Here is a 13419-nt window from a genome sequence, read left to right on the forward strand (position 1 = left end):
AATAACAGTCTAGCCAAGAAAAGCAGAACTACATGATTAAGTTTCAGCAGGGTTTAAATAGGAGAACTGGCTGATTTGCTAATGCTAATCTCTGCTCACCCATCAGTGAAATATGTCTAGTGTGGTTTATGTTTGGGCAGTGCAACCTTGATGAGTAAAAATCACATCTTTCCTATTGGCTCCTGTCATCATCTATTTGCATACTGAGCATATGCTCTTGTCACTGTCACTCACTGTCATTGTAATCAGTGTTGAAGACTGTAAGAGTATGTTAATCTTTCTCTGCTGCTTTAATATTGTTTAAAGGCCACAGTGGCCACACACACACTCCTTATGACTGCCCCAATCAGTAATGTCCCCTACACAATCATGAAGCATTACATTTGCAGTGTTGAGGTGTGAGCGCCACCTACTTTACCCACCCAGAGAGAGCATAATCTCTCTCTATCTCTCTCTCTCTCTCTCTCTCTCTCTCTCTATATATATATATATATATATATATATATATATATATATATAGATCTGGAGGTTGAGTTGGTCACTGCAGCATGTTCCACTTCTTTATGTCACTTCTTACTGCTGTTCCAGTTCTTGGCTTTTTTTTTTAGATGTTTTCTTTTAACTTCCATTGAGAGTTTCTTTAAGTCAGGGGTGTCCAAACTTTTTTTGGTGGGGGCCAGAAGGAGAAATATATTTGAAGTCACAGGCCACACTCTGTAATAAAACAAATAATGAAATATATCACTTTAAATAATACTTTTTTCCTGATTATTTCATTTACAGATCATATTCCTTGACTTACTATCTTTATCCTTGACAGTGTTGTGTAAACTTAGATTTTTCAAATTGATGTTTAATTTCATGATGTCTTTTAATATTAAACTCCTTAATTACGGCAACTTTTAGACTCTTTGCCCCGTTTTTCTGCGCTAGAAATGCCCACTCTCTCCGCCTGTAGACTCTTTGGCCCATTTTTCTGCGCTAGAAATATCCAAATTCCAAATTCCAAATTCTAATTCCTCACCTGGAATCAGCTCCAGATTTTTTAAATGCTTAACTGATGGTGGATTAATGAGGGAATGGCCCAAGCAGCCCTTACAATTGCTTTTGAGATAATTTGTTATTAATTTGTTTAGTTTTAGCCCATGAAATGATTGGTTGTGGTTGTGATTACTAAACGCTTTGTTGGATATTTTTGATCATCACCTTTCAGTTGCATTTTAGTTGTTTCATTTCAAATCCAGTGTGGTGGCAAGCAGAGCCCGAATCATGAAGTGTTACGGATCTTAATATTTATGGAGCCTAACTGTAGTTTGACACTTGAACTGAATGATGCTTCTGTAGAACAATGAAAGTTCTCCCCAGATTGTAAGATTTTGTGTGTGTGTGTGTGTGTGTGTGTGTGTGTGTAAGAGAGTGAAAGGTATTAGTGGAGGGTGATGGAGGAGGGTACAGCTCCTGTTCAGCAGCTGTTACACATCCCGGAGAGAGAGAGACAGAGAGAGAGAGAGAGAGAGAGAGAGAGAGAGAGAGAGAGAGAGAGAGAGAGAAAGAGAGAGAAAGAAAGAAAGTGTGAGAGAGTGTAAAAAATACAGACAGAGAGAGAGAGAGAAAGTGAGAAAAAGTACGAGAGAGAGGGAGTAAGAGGAAGAGGAGTAGTGTTGGAGTGTTAAAGACAGAGAGAGATGGTTGAGAAGGAGTTGCTGATGGTGTTCTCTGTTTGGTGATCGCTGTGAGGTAAGTTCTCCTCATTAACTTTAGCTACATTTTATTTAATCTTTAATACCAGCTTTGACTCAGGTCTGGGGAACATCTGGAACCATTGTGCACTTTTATGCCATTCAGCTGTTTTAATAGATGCTTTACAACTAGTTCTGCTGCTAATAAACAAAAAGACACTTTACTCTTCAGCTTCACACTCCATACAAATGTGTGAATCTTATTTATTTAATGAGTTTAATAAAATACATTTACTGTTTGTTAAAATGTTTGTGATTAGATTACCCTTATAATGAATTACTCAGCAACTTTAAATAGGCACCTATTGCTGACACAGGTGTGCAAATGCACACATACATGCTTTCTATACAACATAATATATATATATATATATACATGAGCCTATTGGTACCATGCCTTATGTTTAGGTTAGCATGGGCTAGAGGTGTATAAAGCCCCAGTATTGAGGTATGGAGCAGTGGAACTGTGTCCTCTGGAATGAAAGAGCTCCATCCAATACTTTTGGGTGGGATGAGTTGGGAAGTTGGTGATGAGGTGTGACGTTTCGGAGGAGATGGAGTTGGAGATGAGTGGTGGTGCTGGAGATGAGTTGGGGATAAGTTTTGAAGTTAGTGGAGAGGTATGGAGCTTGGGGAAAAGGAAGGGAGTTGGGGATAAATTGTAAAACTCAGGGTGAGTTGGGGTAAATTGTAGAGCTGAGGGTGAGCTGAGGATTAGTTTAGGAGTTGGGGATAAAATGTGGATTTGTTGATGAGTTATGTAGTTGTGGGCGAGTTATGGAGTTTGGGATAAGTTAGGGAGTTGGGGTGGAGTTGGAGTGATGAGGATAAGCTGTGGATTTGTGGCAGAGTTGTGGAGTTGGGGATGAGGTAGGGAGTTGGAGATTTGTGGAGTTGGGGATGAGGTAGGAAGTTGGGGTTGAGTCGGGGATTTGTGGATGAGTGGTGACGTTGGGGATGCTGTGTGGAGTTGGGGACGAGGTAGGGATTTGGTGTTTAGATAGGGAGTTGTGGATCATTTGTGGAGTTGGGGTAAGTTGTGGAGTTGGGGATGAGTTTTGGAGTTTTTGATGAATTGTAGAGTTTGCAACGAGTTGGGGAGTTCGGGATGAGTTTTGGGGTTGGGGATGAGGTTTGGGATGAGCAGATAGTTTGGGATGAGTTGTGAAGTTGGGGATGGGTTGTCCAAAATTGTTTAAAGGCATAATAATCTTAGTGTATGTAAACTTTTTGACTTTGCAGACAGCAATAAAAATGCCTAAAATCTCTCTCTCATTATACTGGTAAAGATTAATAATTTTAGCAATCCTAATTGACCTAAAACAAGAAAAGTTTATTCTAAGGTTATGTCAGACAGATGTAAAATTTCCTAAGCATTGTAATCAGTGTTTGTGTGTGTGTGTGTGTTTTATCTTGAACAGCAGATGATGGTGATGATAGTATTGAAAGCTGTGCTGGTGGGGTGTGTGTGGGTGAGTGTGTGGCCTGCACGGTGTGTGTGTTTTTCACGTGGGGCGGGTTCTTCTTCCTGCGTGGATATGAAGCCCGGCCACATCAGTGCTCAGCCGCCTTACACACACTCTTCTGTTGCCATACACACCAGCAGTAGCATCTACCTACCGCAACACACACTCATGGGTGAGTAGTACACACAAATATGTGTGTGTTTAATGACCACACAAAAATACAGTTGGTTATGAACTAGGGTTGCAACGGTATGAGATTTTCACGGTATGATAACCGTCTCAGAAAATACCGCGGTATCACGGTTATCACGGTATCACAGTTTGTTACATATATTATTAAACTGACCCTTAAAGAAATTACAACAAAGGTTTTTTGTTCAATTAACTATTTATTGTAGAAACCTGGAACAACTATATAGATAATGTCTCCTTAAAAAAAATAAACTGTACACCATTAGGTGAAGGAAACCAGGTTTTTCCACTACACTTAAGGGCATTAAGGGTGTATATAAAAAAAAAAAAAATATATATATATATATATATATATACACACACACACACACACACACATCACACATTACATGTCCTCTAAGAAGTAAATATCCTGTGTTTAAACTATTCAGTACAATTATTTAAGTTTAAATTATTTAATATCTGATCAACTGAGCCTGGGTCAGTGTCTGATCAACAACTGTTGTAAACGTCCGTTTTACTGCCAAGTTGGTAAATAACCAGATACTGCAGAAAGAGGGGATTTATTTCTGACATGATCCTCACAATAGAGATTTCTATTTTAAGGCTTTCACAGCGAGTCTGGTTTTAACATATGAAAAACAAGCACGTCAGAATTTGAAAATTAACGCATGTAAATGAATGGCGTCTTTCACATCCTGTCCGGCCAGGACCTTTACACGGACACATGAATCCATCGTATCACGCACTTCACGCCTGTACCTGCGTGCCCAAATTTCGGATAACTCAGCGCTTTTGCGGGCGCTTACTGCATGGGTTGTGCACGACTACAAAGAGGTTTTATTTATGTTCAGATTAAAATTATAAACTAAACACATACTTTGCGCTGCACAGCGGGGTGGTGTTCTCGGAGATGGGAGAACAGGTTTGACGTATGTTCACCTTTAGCTGTGACTTTACGGCCACATTGATTATAAATCGGATAACCATCCTCGGGTGCGTTCGGCGGGTCTCTGAAATAGTCCCACACTGCTGATTTTAGTTTAGCCTTTTTTTAGGCGGACGGAGATTTGTTTAGTCTGATGCATGTTCTGCCGTTCTCACCGCTGTGTGCTGAGGAGCTGAAGCGGAGCAGAGTTGCGCATGCGCGGGTGAGTTTCTCCGCTGGCTTGCGTTTTACCGGTAATAAGCAAACACACACGGTATGATAACCGTGCATTTTAATACCATGGTATACCGTGAAACCGGTTACCGCTGCAACCCTATTATGAACACCACATACATCATAGCTGTGTAGCTGTGTGTTTTAGGTGCTTCTCTATTATTAGAGGCACTATATTGTTTTTTTTTACCTGTTGAAGAACCCTAGTCAGTCCAATAAACTCTACTGGAGAGGACAGCTTTCGGACACTGTCTATTCAGATGGTATAGAAGAAGAGTTTAAAAGTGGAGAGAGTGTGCATTTCTAGCGCAGAAAAACGGGGCAAAAGAGTCTAAAAGCGGAGAGAGTGCACATTTATAGCGCAGAAAAACGGGGCAAAGAGTCTAAAAGCGGAGAGAGTGCGCATTTCTAGTGCAGAAAAACGGGGCAAAAGAGTCAAAAAGCGGAGAGGGTGCGCAATTCTAGCGCAGAAAAACGGGCCAAAGAGTTTAAAAGTTGCCGTAATTAAGGAGTTTAATATTAAGAGACATCATGAAATAAAACATCAATTTGAAAAATCTGTCAAAGATAGATAAAGACAGTAAGTCAAGTAAAATAATCTGTAAATGAAATAATCAGGAAAAAAGTATTATTTTAAGTGGTATATTTCATTATTTGTTTTATTGCAGAGTGTGGCCCGTGACTTCAAATATATTTTTCCTTCTGGCCCCCAACAAAAAATGTTTGGACACCCCTGCTCTAAAGTATAACTTATTGCAAAAAGCCGTACCCTAGCAGGCACTCATAAAGGCATTTTTACAAGAGGGGCAGACAATAGTAGGGGTGGGAATCATTACTGATTTCCCAGTTCGATTAAATTCCGATTCACAAGGTCCCAATTTTATTTAAAATATTATTAATTATTATATTAATAATATTATAATTATACAAGTAACACTCAAACTTCCATTAATAAAATATTAGTGTTTAGATCAGGGGTCACCAACCTTTTTGAACCTGAGAGCTACTTCTTGGGTACCAATTAATGCGAAGGGCTACCAGTTTGATACACACTCGTGAAATTACAAATTTTCTCAATTTACCTTTAATTATATGTTATTATTAATAATTAATGACATTCATCTATGTGAAGACACAGATATCAATAGGCAACACTATTATTATAAATCTCTGCAAGTGTTTACATTTTATATTATATTTTAATATAATATTACATATTATATTACATTATATTGTATAATAATATATAAACTATAGGCTATCTCTAAGCTAATATTAATGTAATATAATCTAAAATTACATCAATGCAACTGTGATTTAAAAAAAAAAAAAGAATAGCAACAAAAATGCTATTTTTAGACCAGGCCTGCGGGCTACTCATAAGGTCCTTGCGGGCTACCTGGTGCCCGCGGGCACCATGTTGGTGACCCCTGGTTTAGATTATATAGACTTAACACAACAGAAACATTCTGTTTTTAATATCACTTGATGTAGCTTATTTAATTGTGACATCTACTTTACATCTCTATACAGGTTTGGAACGGCCACTTTACTCAAATGTTTACGTGTGGGTCAAACATAACGTGGCTGCAGAACATTAATGAGGCTTCAGAAGCCATCGTTTTCAACAATGCTGTATAAACATATATATTGATATTTTAGTTACATAAAAAAACATGCTTCATAAATTTATTATTTATTTGCGAATAAAAGTGTAAAATTTACCCACACCCATAATAATATTACAATCAGAGTGATAATAAAAACACAACAAGTAAAATTAATATTGTAAAGAAAGGAAACTTTAATAAATCTAAAGGAAAAAACAGCCGGTGGGGACAAAATAATCTGAATTAGTAACAGGGCTTCATACAGAACACAATTTCACTATTTACACGATAAAACATTCAGTTACAGGTTTATCTACAGTCATTCTATCTAACAGTTAAACCTGTTACACTGTACGACCACCTGGCACTGTTAGCACCACAGCGGGGTTAGCTTAGCGCGCTAGCCGCATGTGGTCTTTGGAAACCCGGCTAAAGTGGGATTAGCTTCCCCGGTGTTTTGGCTAACCTGCTAAGCTAACGGTGGATTCAGCTGGTCAGGTCTTACTTTAAATAAAGTACAGGTGAAAGACAACACTGGAAAACAACTTAAAACTGTGTTAAATGTACTAGTTTGATAAACACAGGCAGCAGTAAGTGTAAATACAGTAAAAAGTTAGCTATTTGCTAAAAGCATCCATACAACATGTTGTTATTAACACCCATCTCTCTGATCTGTGTGTGTAAAGTGAGTGTGCGCAGTTCCCGGGCGTTTATGGGCTTGCTGTTGCAGGCTCGCTCTGTGCCAGAGGACCGTGTGGTTGGAGGGCAGTTCACGCTGTATCCTCTGGGAACACACACTCTCTCCTGCGTCTCCACTGCAGACACCGTCACACACTCCAACAAACGGCTGAAGAGGAACCTCTCTTTCAGCTGGAGAGCCCCAGCCCAGCCCAGCGGAGACCTCAGATTCTAGTAAGAGACCCACACACACACAGCCATAACATTAAAACACCCAATATTGTACTCATTGTATTCACAAAACCAAACCAAAACACCTCTGACTTTTCAAAAGCAGGTTGTTTGGCTCTGGTCCAGTTGTTTGACCATTACTATTAACTTGGCTAATGTCATAGGGCCTGTTCACACTTTTTTCTTCGATTTACACGTGTCAATAAGATGTATTACCAGCATAACCAGCAACTTTTTTGTCATTTTCCTTATCCTTAGTAAAAAAAAATGGAAAGGATAGAGGAAAAGTTGTTGGGAAAGTAAGGGGTTAATGCTGAGAAACGTACTGTATTCTGGGAATTGTAGTGTAGCAGCACGTAAGTTCTCTCTCTTACTAATTTTAGCTGTTTTAGCAAAATAACAACAGGTTAGTGAGCTTACAAGCTTACTCTTAGTGAGCTAACAGGCTAAAATTAGCACTCGGGCTAAGCACACACAGTAACACACACACTTACACAGCAAGCCCCCCTTTTTTTTATATACCTTACACACACACACTCTCACACACACACTGTCCACACACAAATCCAGCCTCTATTTTATGTTTGTATTAGTTAAAGATGTATTGGAGGAGGCATGCGCTAGTGTTGGGGACATTACTAGAGATAGGGGGAGGGGTAATTGTTCTTTGAAAATGGTGAAAATTTGATAAAATTTGATAAAATGTTTAAGTAAAACTAATTAATTTAAACATTTTATTACTTTTATCATTATTATTTGAATATTTTGTGAAGGGTGCATTGCTCTCTGCAGTAATAATTACTCAAATTAATGCTTTTTAGGTGTTTCCGCTTGCTTGGTGAAATTCGATTACAGAAAGCGCATTGTTTGTACACTTGTATGTGGATGAAATGCATCTCTGACTTTATCTGAATGTGGCTTGAGTGATTTGATTTTAGTACAGTCACAAGGGGATGTGTTTACACTTGGATTTCTGTCTGGACAAGTGAAATCTAAATGTGATCTGATCATCAAAAACTTATTCTAATGCCAGTTGTAGACAGGCTCAATATATCTTTCCTGCTTCCAACACACCAACTTCAAACACTGACTGTTTACTTGCTGCCTAACATATTCACCCCTTGAAAGGTGCCACTGGAACCAGTTGATCAATTCTATTCATTTCACTCAGCTGGCAGTGTTTGTAATCTTATCGCTGATCAGTGTATAAACTGTAGAACAGATGAACTGGATGATGTTCTGTAATATCTGTTTAAGAAGGTTTAAGAAGGTTTTAACACTATCTCTCTGCAGCATCACAGTGGTCCACTCCTATTTCGTGTACTGGGAACGGATCCCATCAGACTTGGTGTATGATGGCACCCGCAGAAATCGGAGTCCAGTTTATGATGCTAACCGGTTGACTAGGATGATCTCAGGTAATAACGCATTCCCTCATGTAACAGAAGAACTACTTTTGGGCAGTGGCGTGCAGTGAATATAATGGATACCCCTTCTTTTGGGTGCATAATAATAAAAAAAAATAATAATTATGGCTGTAATACAGATGTAAGTGTGTCTAAAAGTTTTCAGCTTCACACACATCTATTAGAAATACACTAATCATCCAATAAATAGTTGCATGCAGAAGGACATGTTGGATTTTAATGATATTTGGAAGGTACTTCACCAGGAATAAATGATAAATTATTTTAAATTTAGACTGATATGGGTGATATTTATTTGAGCTACACATGCAGACGTAGTGTGTTACATGTTTAATGTTGCAATGCTGCCAGATATTGCAGCATGGAGTTGTAGAGGTTCCTAATGAAGTCCTGTGATAATCCATCCCATGCAGCTTTAATATTCTCACACAGTTCCTGCAGATTGTTCAGTAGGGATGGAGCGTTGATAGAGCATCCAATAGCATCCCACATATTTTCAATCAGGGACAGGTCTGGAGATGCAGCTGGGCATTGTTCTGTTGGAATAATGCACTGGAGTGTATGTCCAGAAAAGTTAGAGTGACTGGTTGCAGGACATTATTAATATAATGTTGGGCTGTCAAAGTGCATATAATGAAGTCCAACGGTGATCTGGTATTGTACCAAATTACACGCCACACCAGGACACACCATGACAACAAACCGTTGATCTTATCCACACACGTTTTATTATATGTCTCTACCAAGACAAAAGCATGATTCTCCAGGACAGTCTGGCACAACTACCCACGAAATTTCTTTCCTGTCAGTTAATTACTTCTGGGTGCAACTATTTTTTGTGGGATCAAACTTGGTTCATTTTGGCATTGCTCAAAAACCATTTGAAGCATCTTTATTTTTAGGAGTATACATTAAATATTGAGGTTATGTCTATGGGTTCTTCAGTTTTGAACATTATCTATTTATTTGTTAGTTTTTTGTAATACATACAAACAAAAATATACCTATTAAATGTTCTTTTATCCCTTTAATCTTTACAGCATCTCTGATGAAAACAACAGACACATCTTCAGTTGCACCCGTATTTAACAGCACACAGTTCATAAACATCTACACAAATTCACCCCCCACTCATACCTCACCAGCTCATAAAGAAACATATTTAGATTCCTTTAAACATCTCACACATCCTCACACATCATCAGGCACACACACTACAACTGCACACACCCCAGTGCACACTAAACCACACGGACATGTTTACACACAAACTCAAAAACCACCTGTGGGAACTCCAACACACAGATCACCTCCACTGACACCTCACACCATTCCAAAAAAAAGAATGACCACACCAAACTCTCACACACATGAGGATAGGTGGCTGGTAGCACACATTTTAGCAAAACATCAACACCAAAGTGGTGTATTTAGACCAACCACCACACACCCTGACCAGCAAAGAGAAGCCATCACTGACCCTTCAACACCTGCACTTACCTCACATTTGCATCCACCATCACCTTCCTTCCCAAAGTCTTCCTCATCTTCAATCTCACAATTAATTCCAATACCAACTCCAGTTCAATCCCCAATCTTGACCTCAGTACCAGCCTCACCACCAGATCCAAAAGCCCTTCCACCATCAACCCTAATTCCATTCTCAAATCAAACAACAGACATAAATTTTACAGCCTCAATACCAACCCCAAATTCCATCCCAAACCCAGCCTCAATACCAAGATCAAATTCCATCCCAAACCCAACCTCAAATTCTATCCAAAACACAGCCTCAATACCATTCTCAAATTCCATCCCAAACCCAGCCTCAATACCAAGATCAAATTCCATCCCAAACCCAACCTCAAATTCTATCCAAAACTCAGCCTCAATACCATTCTCAAAATCCATCCCAAACCCAGCCTCAATACCAACCTCAAATTCTATCCAAAACCCAGCCTCAATACCAACCTCAAATTCCACACCAAACCCAGCCTCAATACCAACCCCAAATTCCATCCCAAACCCTGCCTCAATACCAACCCAAATTTCCATCCCAAACCCAGCCTCAATACCAACCCAAAATTCTATCCAAAACACAGCCTCAATACCAACCTTAAATTCCATACCAAACACAGCCTCAATACCAACCCCAAATTCTATCCAAAACTCAGCCTCAATACCAACCCCAAATTCCATCGCAAAGCCAGCCTCAATACCAATCTCAAACTCAATCACACTCCAATCTTTACACTCAACACGTACCCCAATCTCAATACCAACCCCAAATTCCATCCCACCCCCAGCCTCAATAGCAACCCCAAATTCCATCCCAAAGCCAGCCTCAATACCTACCTCAAACTCAATCTCACTCCAACCTTTACACTCAACACTGACCCCAATTTCTATACCAACCCCAAATTCCATCTCAAACCCAGCCTCAATACCAACCTCAAATTCCATCCCAAACCCAACCTCAGTACCAACCCCAATTTCCATCCCAAACCCAGCCTCAATACCAACCTCAAACTCAATCTCTCTCCAACCTTTACACTCAACACTGACCCCAATCTCAAACTTAAACCTAACTTTAATACATTCAACCCCAACCAAAATATCAATCATATCCCAAAATTTGATCTTAAACTTAACTCCAGCCTCAACCTCAAATTTAACTCCAACATCCACTTTATCCCCAAATTCAATCTCAGTTCCAGCCTCAACACCAGTTCCAACCCTAATTCCAATCTTAAACCAAACAACAAAGCCAAATTTGACCTTAATCCCAATCCCAACACCAACCGCTACCCCAACTTTAACTTCCATTTCCCAATCCACAAACCCAAACACACGTTTAAGCTTAATTCCAACCCCCACCTCAGTTTTAATCCCAATCTCAAACCCAACCACAGCTCCAACCTTAATAACAAGTTTCTCACTGACCCCAGCATCAATCCCACCATCATCACTAATCTCTAGTCCATATTCAATTTTGAATTCAGCCAAAACACAACCTTTAAATCCAACCTACACCCAAACATCACCTCCAAACACAACCATAATCCCTGTTTCAATTCCCGTACCAATTTCAGCCCCAACCTCGACTTCAGTCCCAAATTATACCTCACCCTCAATCCCATCATCAACTTTACATCCGTCATCAACAACTCAGACACACCTTCTCACTTCTACACCATTACACAGCTCTACTGTTCCTTCATCCCCCCATCCTGACCCATCTCCAGCTCTCCAGCGCTCTCTTCTCAATCCCCTCCCAGACAGCGAGTCCCGGGAGGACCAGCCCCAGAAAGAGGAGGGTCCCTCTGAGTCCAGCCCCCCTCAGAGGCCCAGGGAGCAACCCAGAGCTCCGGATGAAAAAGGGGTGAAGCCAGATCTAGTACCCAGTCATAAAGCTTCAGAGCTGGACCTGCTGCTGCTGCTGGGTCTGTCTGCTGGTCTGGGGATGGCTGTGGCTGTGGGCCTGAGGTACCTGCAGAGAAAACACTGCCGCAAGCGCACAGCCATGTCACTGGGTGACCAGAGTCATGGCAACAGCGGCGTAATTCGTGTGCAGGAGTGTGGAGATCTGGTTCAGGTGCGCAGGATCCGAGAGAACAGCTTCCTGCTGCTGCAGGCCGAGTACAACCTCATCACCACACCGGGGAGCTAGAGCCGCTAATACAGGGGTGTCCAAACTTTTTTTGTTGGGGGCCAGAAGGAGAAATATATTTGAAGTCACGGGCCACAAACTCTGTAATAAAACAAATAATGAAATATACCACCTTAAATAATACTTTTTTCCTGATTATTTCATTTAAACACCATTTTACTTGACTTACTATCTTTGACAGTGTTGTGTAAACTAAGATTTTTCAAATTGATGTTTAATTTTGTGATGTCTCTTAATATTAAACTCCTTAATTACGGCAACTTTTAGACTCTTTGCCCCGTTTTTCTGCGCTAGAAATGTGCACCCTCTCCGCTTTTAGACTCTTTGCCCGGTTTTTCTGCGCTAGAAATGCGCACCCTCTCTGCTTTTAGACTCTTTGGCCCGTTTTTCTGCACTAGAAATGCGCACCCTCTCGGCTTTTAGACTCTTTGCCCGTTTTTTCTGCGCTAGAAATGCGCACTCTCTCCGCTTTTAGACTCTTTGGTCCGTTTTTCTGCGCTAGAAATGCGCACTCTCTCCACTTTTAGACATTTTGCCCCGTTTTTCTGCTCTAGAAATGCAAACCCTCTCCGCTTTTAGACTCTTTGCCCGTTTTTTCTGAGCTAGAAATGCGCACTCTCTCCGCTTTTAGACTCTTTGATCCGTTTTTCTGCGCTAGAAATGCGCACTCTCTCCGCTTTTAGACTCTTTGGCATGTTTTTCTGCGATAGAAATGCGCACTCTCTCCGCTTTTAGACTCTTTGGCCCGTTTCTGACACCTAGCGTTCAAACTTTGAATCTCACATTATAAAAACCTGCTTAACAGCGGGCCAAATTTCATTCTATTTCTAAAATACCTCGCGGGCCGCTCCAAAAAAGGAAACGGGCCGCAAATGGCCTGCAGGCCGTAGTTTGGACACCCCTGACGTAAACAAATCAGTAAAATGTTAGATGATTCTGTTAAGTGTTGATGATCGTATCATAAACAGCCACAGTAACTGATAGGCATGATGATGCTGTTATGTGTTGATCCTGTTATTGTCCTGTAGTTGAGGATGACAGTACAGTATAGGGAATATAACCCCAGTTATAAGCTGCAGTTTTGTTTCCTGTATTATGTTAATTTACTGGTAGAGATCAGCACAGTTCAAGTAATATTAGCTGAATGCATAAGTGATCTAATTAATCTAAGTTTACTAATAAATGATATGTGTTCTCCTCTGCTTGTAAAATATTTTGCTGACAAATAAATAACAATGCATCAG

The 13419-nt window shown here is 40.1% G+C and overlaps 1 protein-coding gene across 1 annotated transcript; it reads left to right on the forward strand.

Annotated features, from left to right (window-relative positions):
- Positions 1–1663: 1663 nt before the first annotated feature.
- On the forward strand, positions 1664–13419 carry LOC103025641 (mucin-2). Its single transcript, XM_022677300.2, has 5 exons — positions 1664–1737; positions 3161–3377; positions 6856–7081; positions 8372–8496; positions 9546–13419. The coding sequence occupies exons 2-5, from the start codon at positions 3164–3166 to the stop codon at positions 12173–12175; spliced, it is 3195 nt and encodes a 1064-aa protein (XP_022533021.2). The 5' UTR covers positions 1664–1737; positions 3161–3163; the 3' UTR covers positions 12176–13419.

This window comes from Astyanax mexicanus, chromosome 13 (genome assembly GCF_023375975.1).
Source record: "Astyanax mexicanus isolate ESR-SI-001 chromosome 13, AstMex3_surface, whole genome shotgun sequence".
Taxonomy (NCBI): Eukaryota; Metazoa; Chordata; class Actinopteri; order Characiformes; family Acestrorhamphidae; genus Astyanax; species Astyanax mexicanus.

Bases quoted from the DNA above. Each gene is read 5' to 3' on its own strand.
- LOC103025641 (XM_022677300.2), top strand. From the start codon at position 3,164: ATGATGGTGATGATAGTATTGAAAGCTGTGCTGGTGGGGTGTGTGTGG. The intron at 3,378-6,855 runs GTGAGTAGTACA...GTGTGTGTAAAG, and splicing joins ACCGCAACACACACTCATGG to TGAGTGTGCGCAGTTCCCGG. The intron at 7,082-8,371 runs GTAAGAGACCCA...ATCTCTCTGCAG, and splicing joins AGCGGAGACCTCAGATTCTA to CATCACAGTGGTCCACTCCT.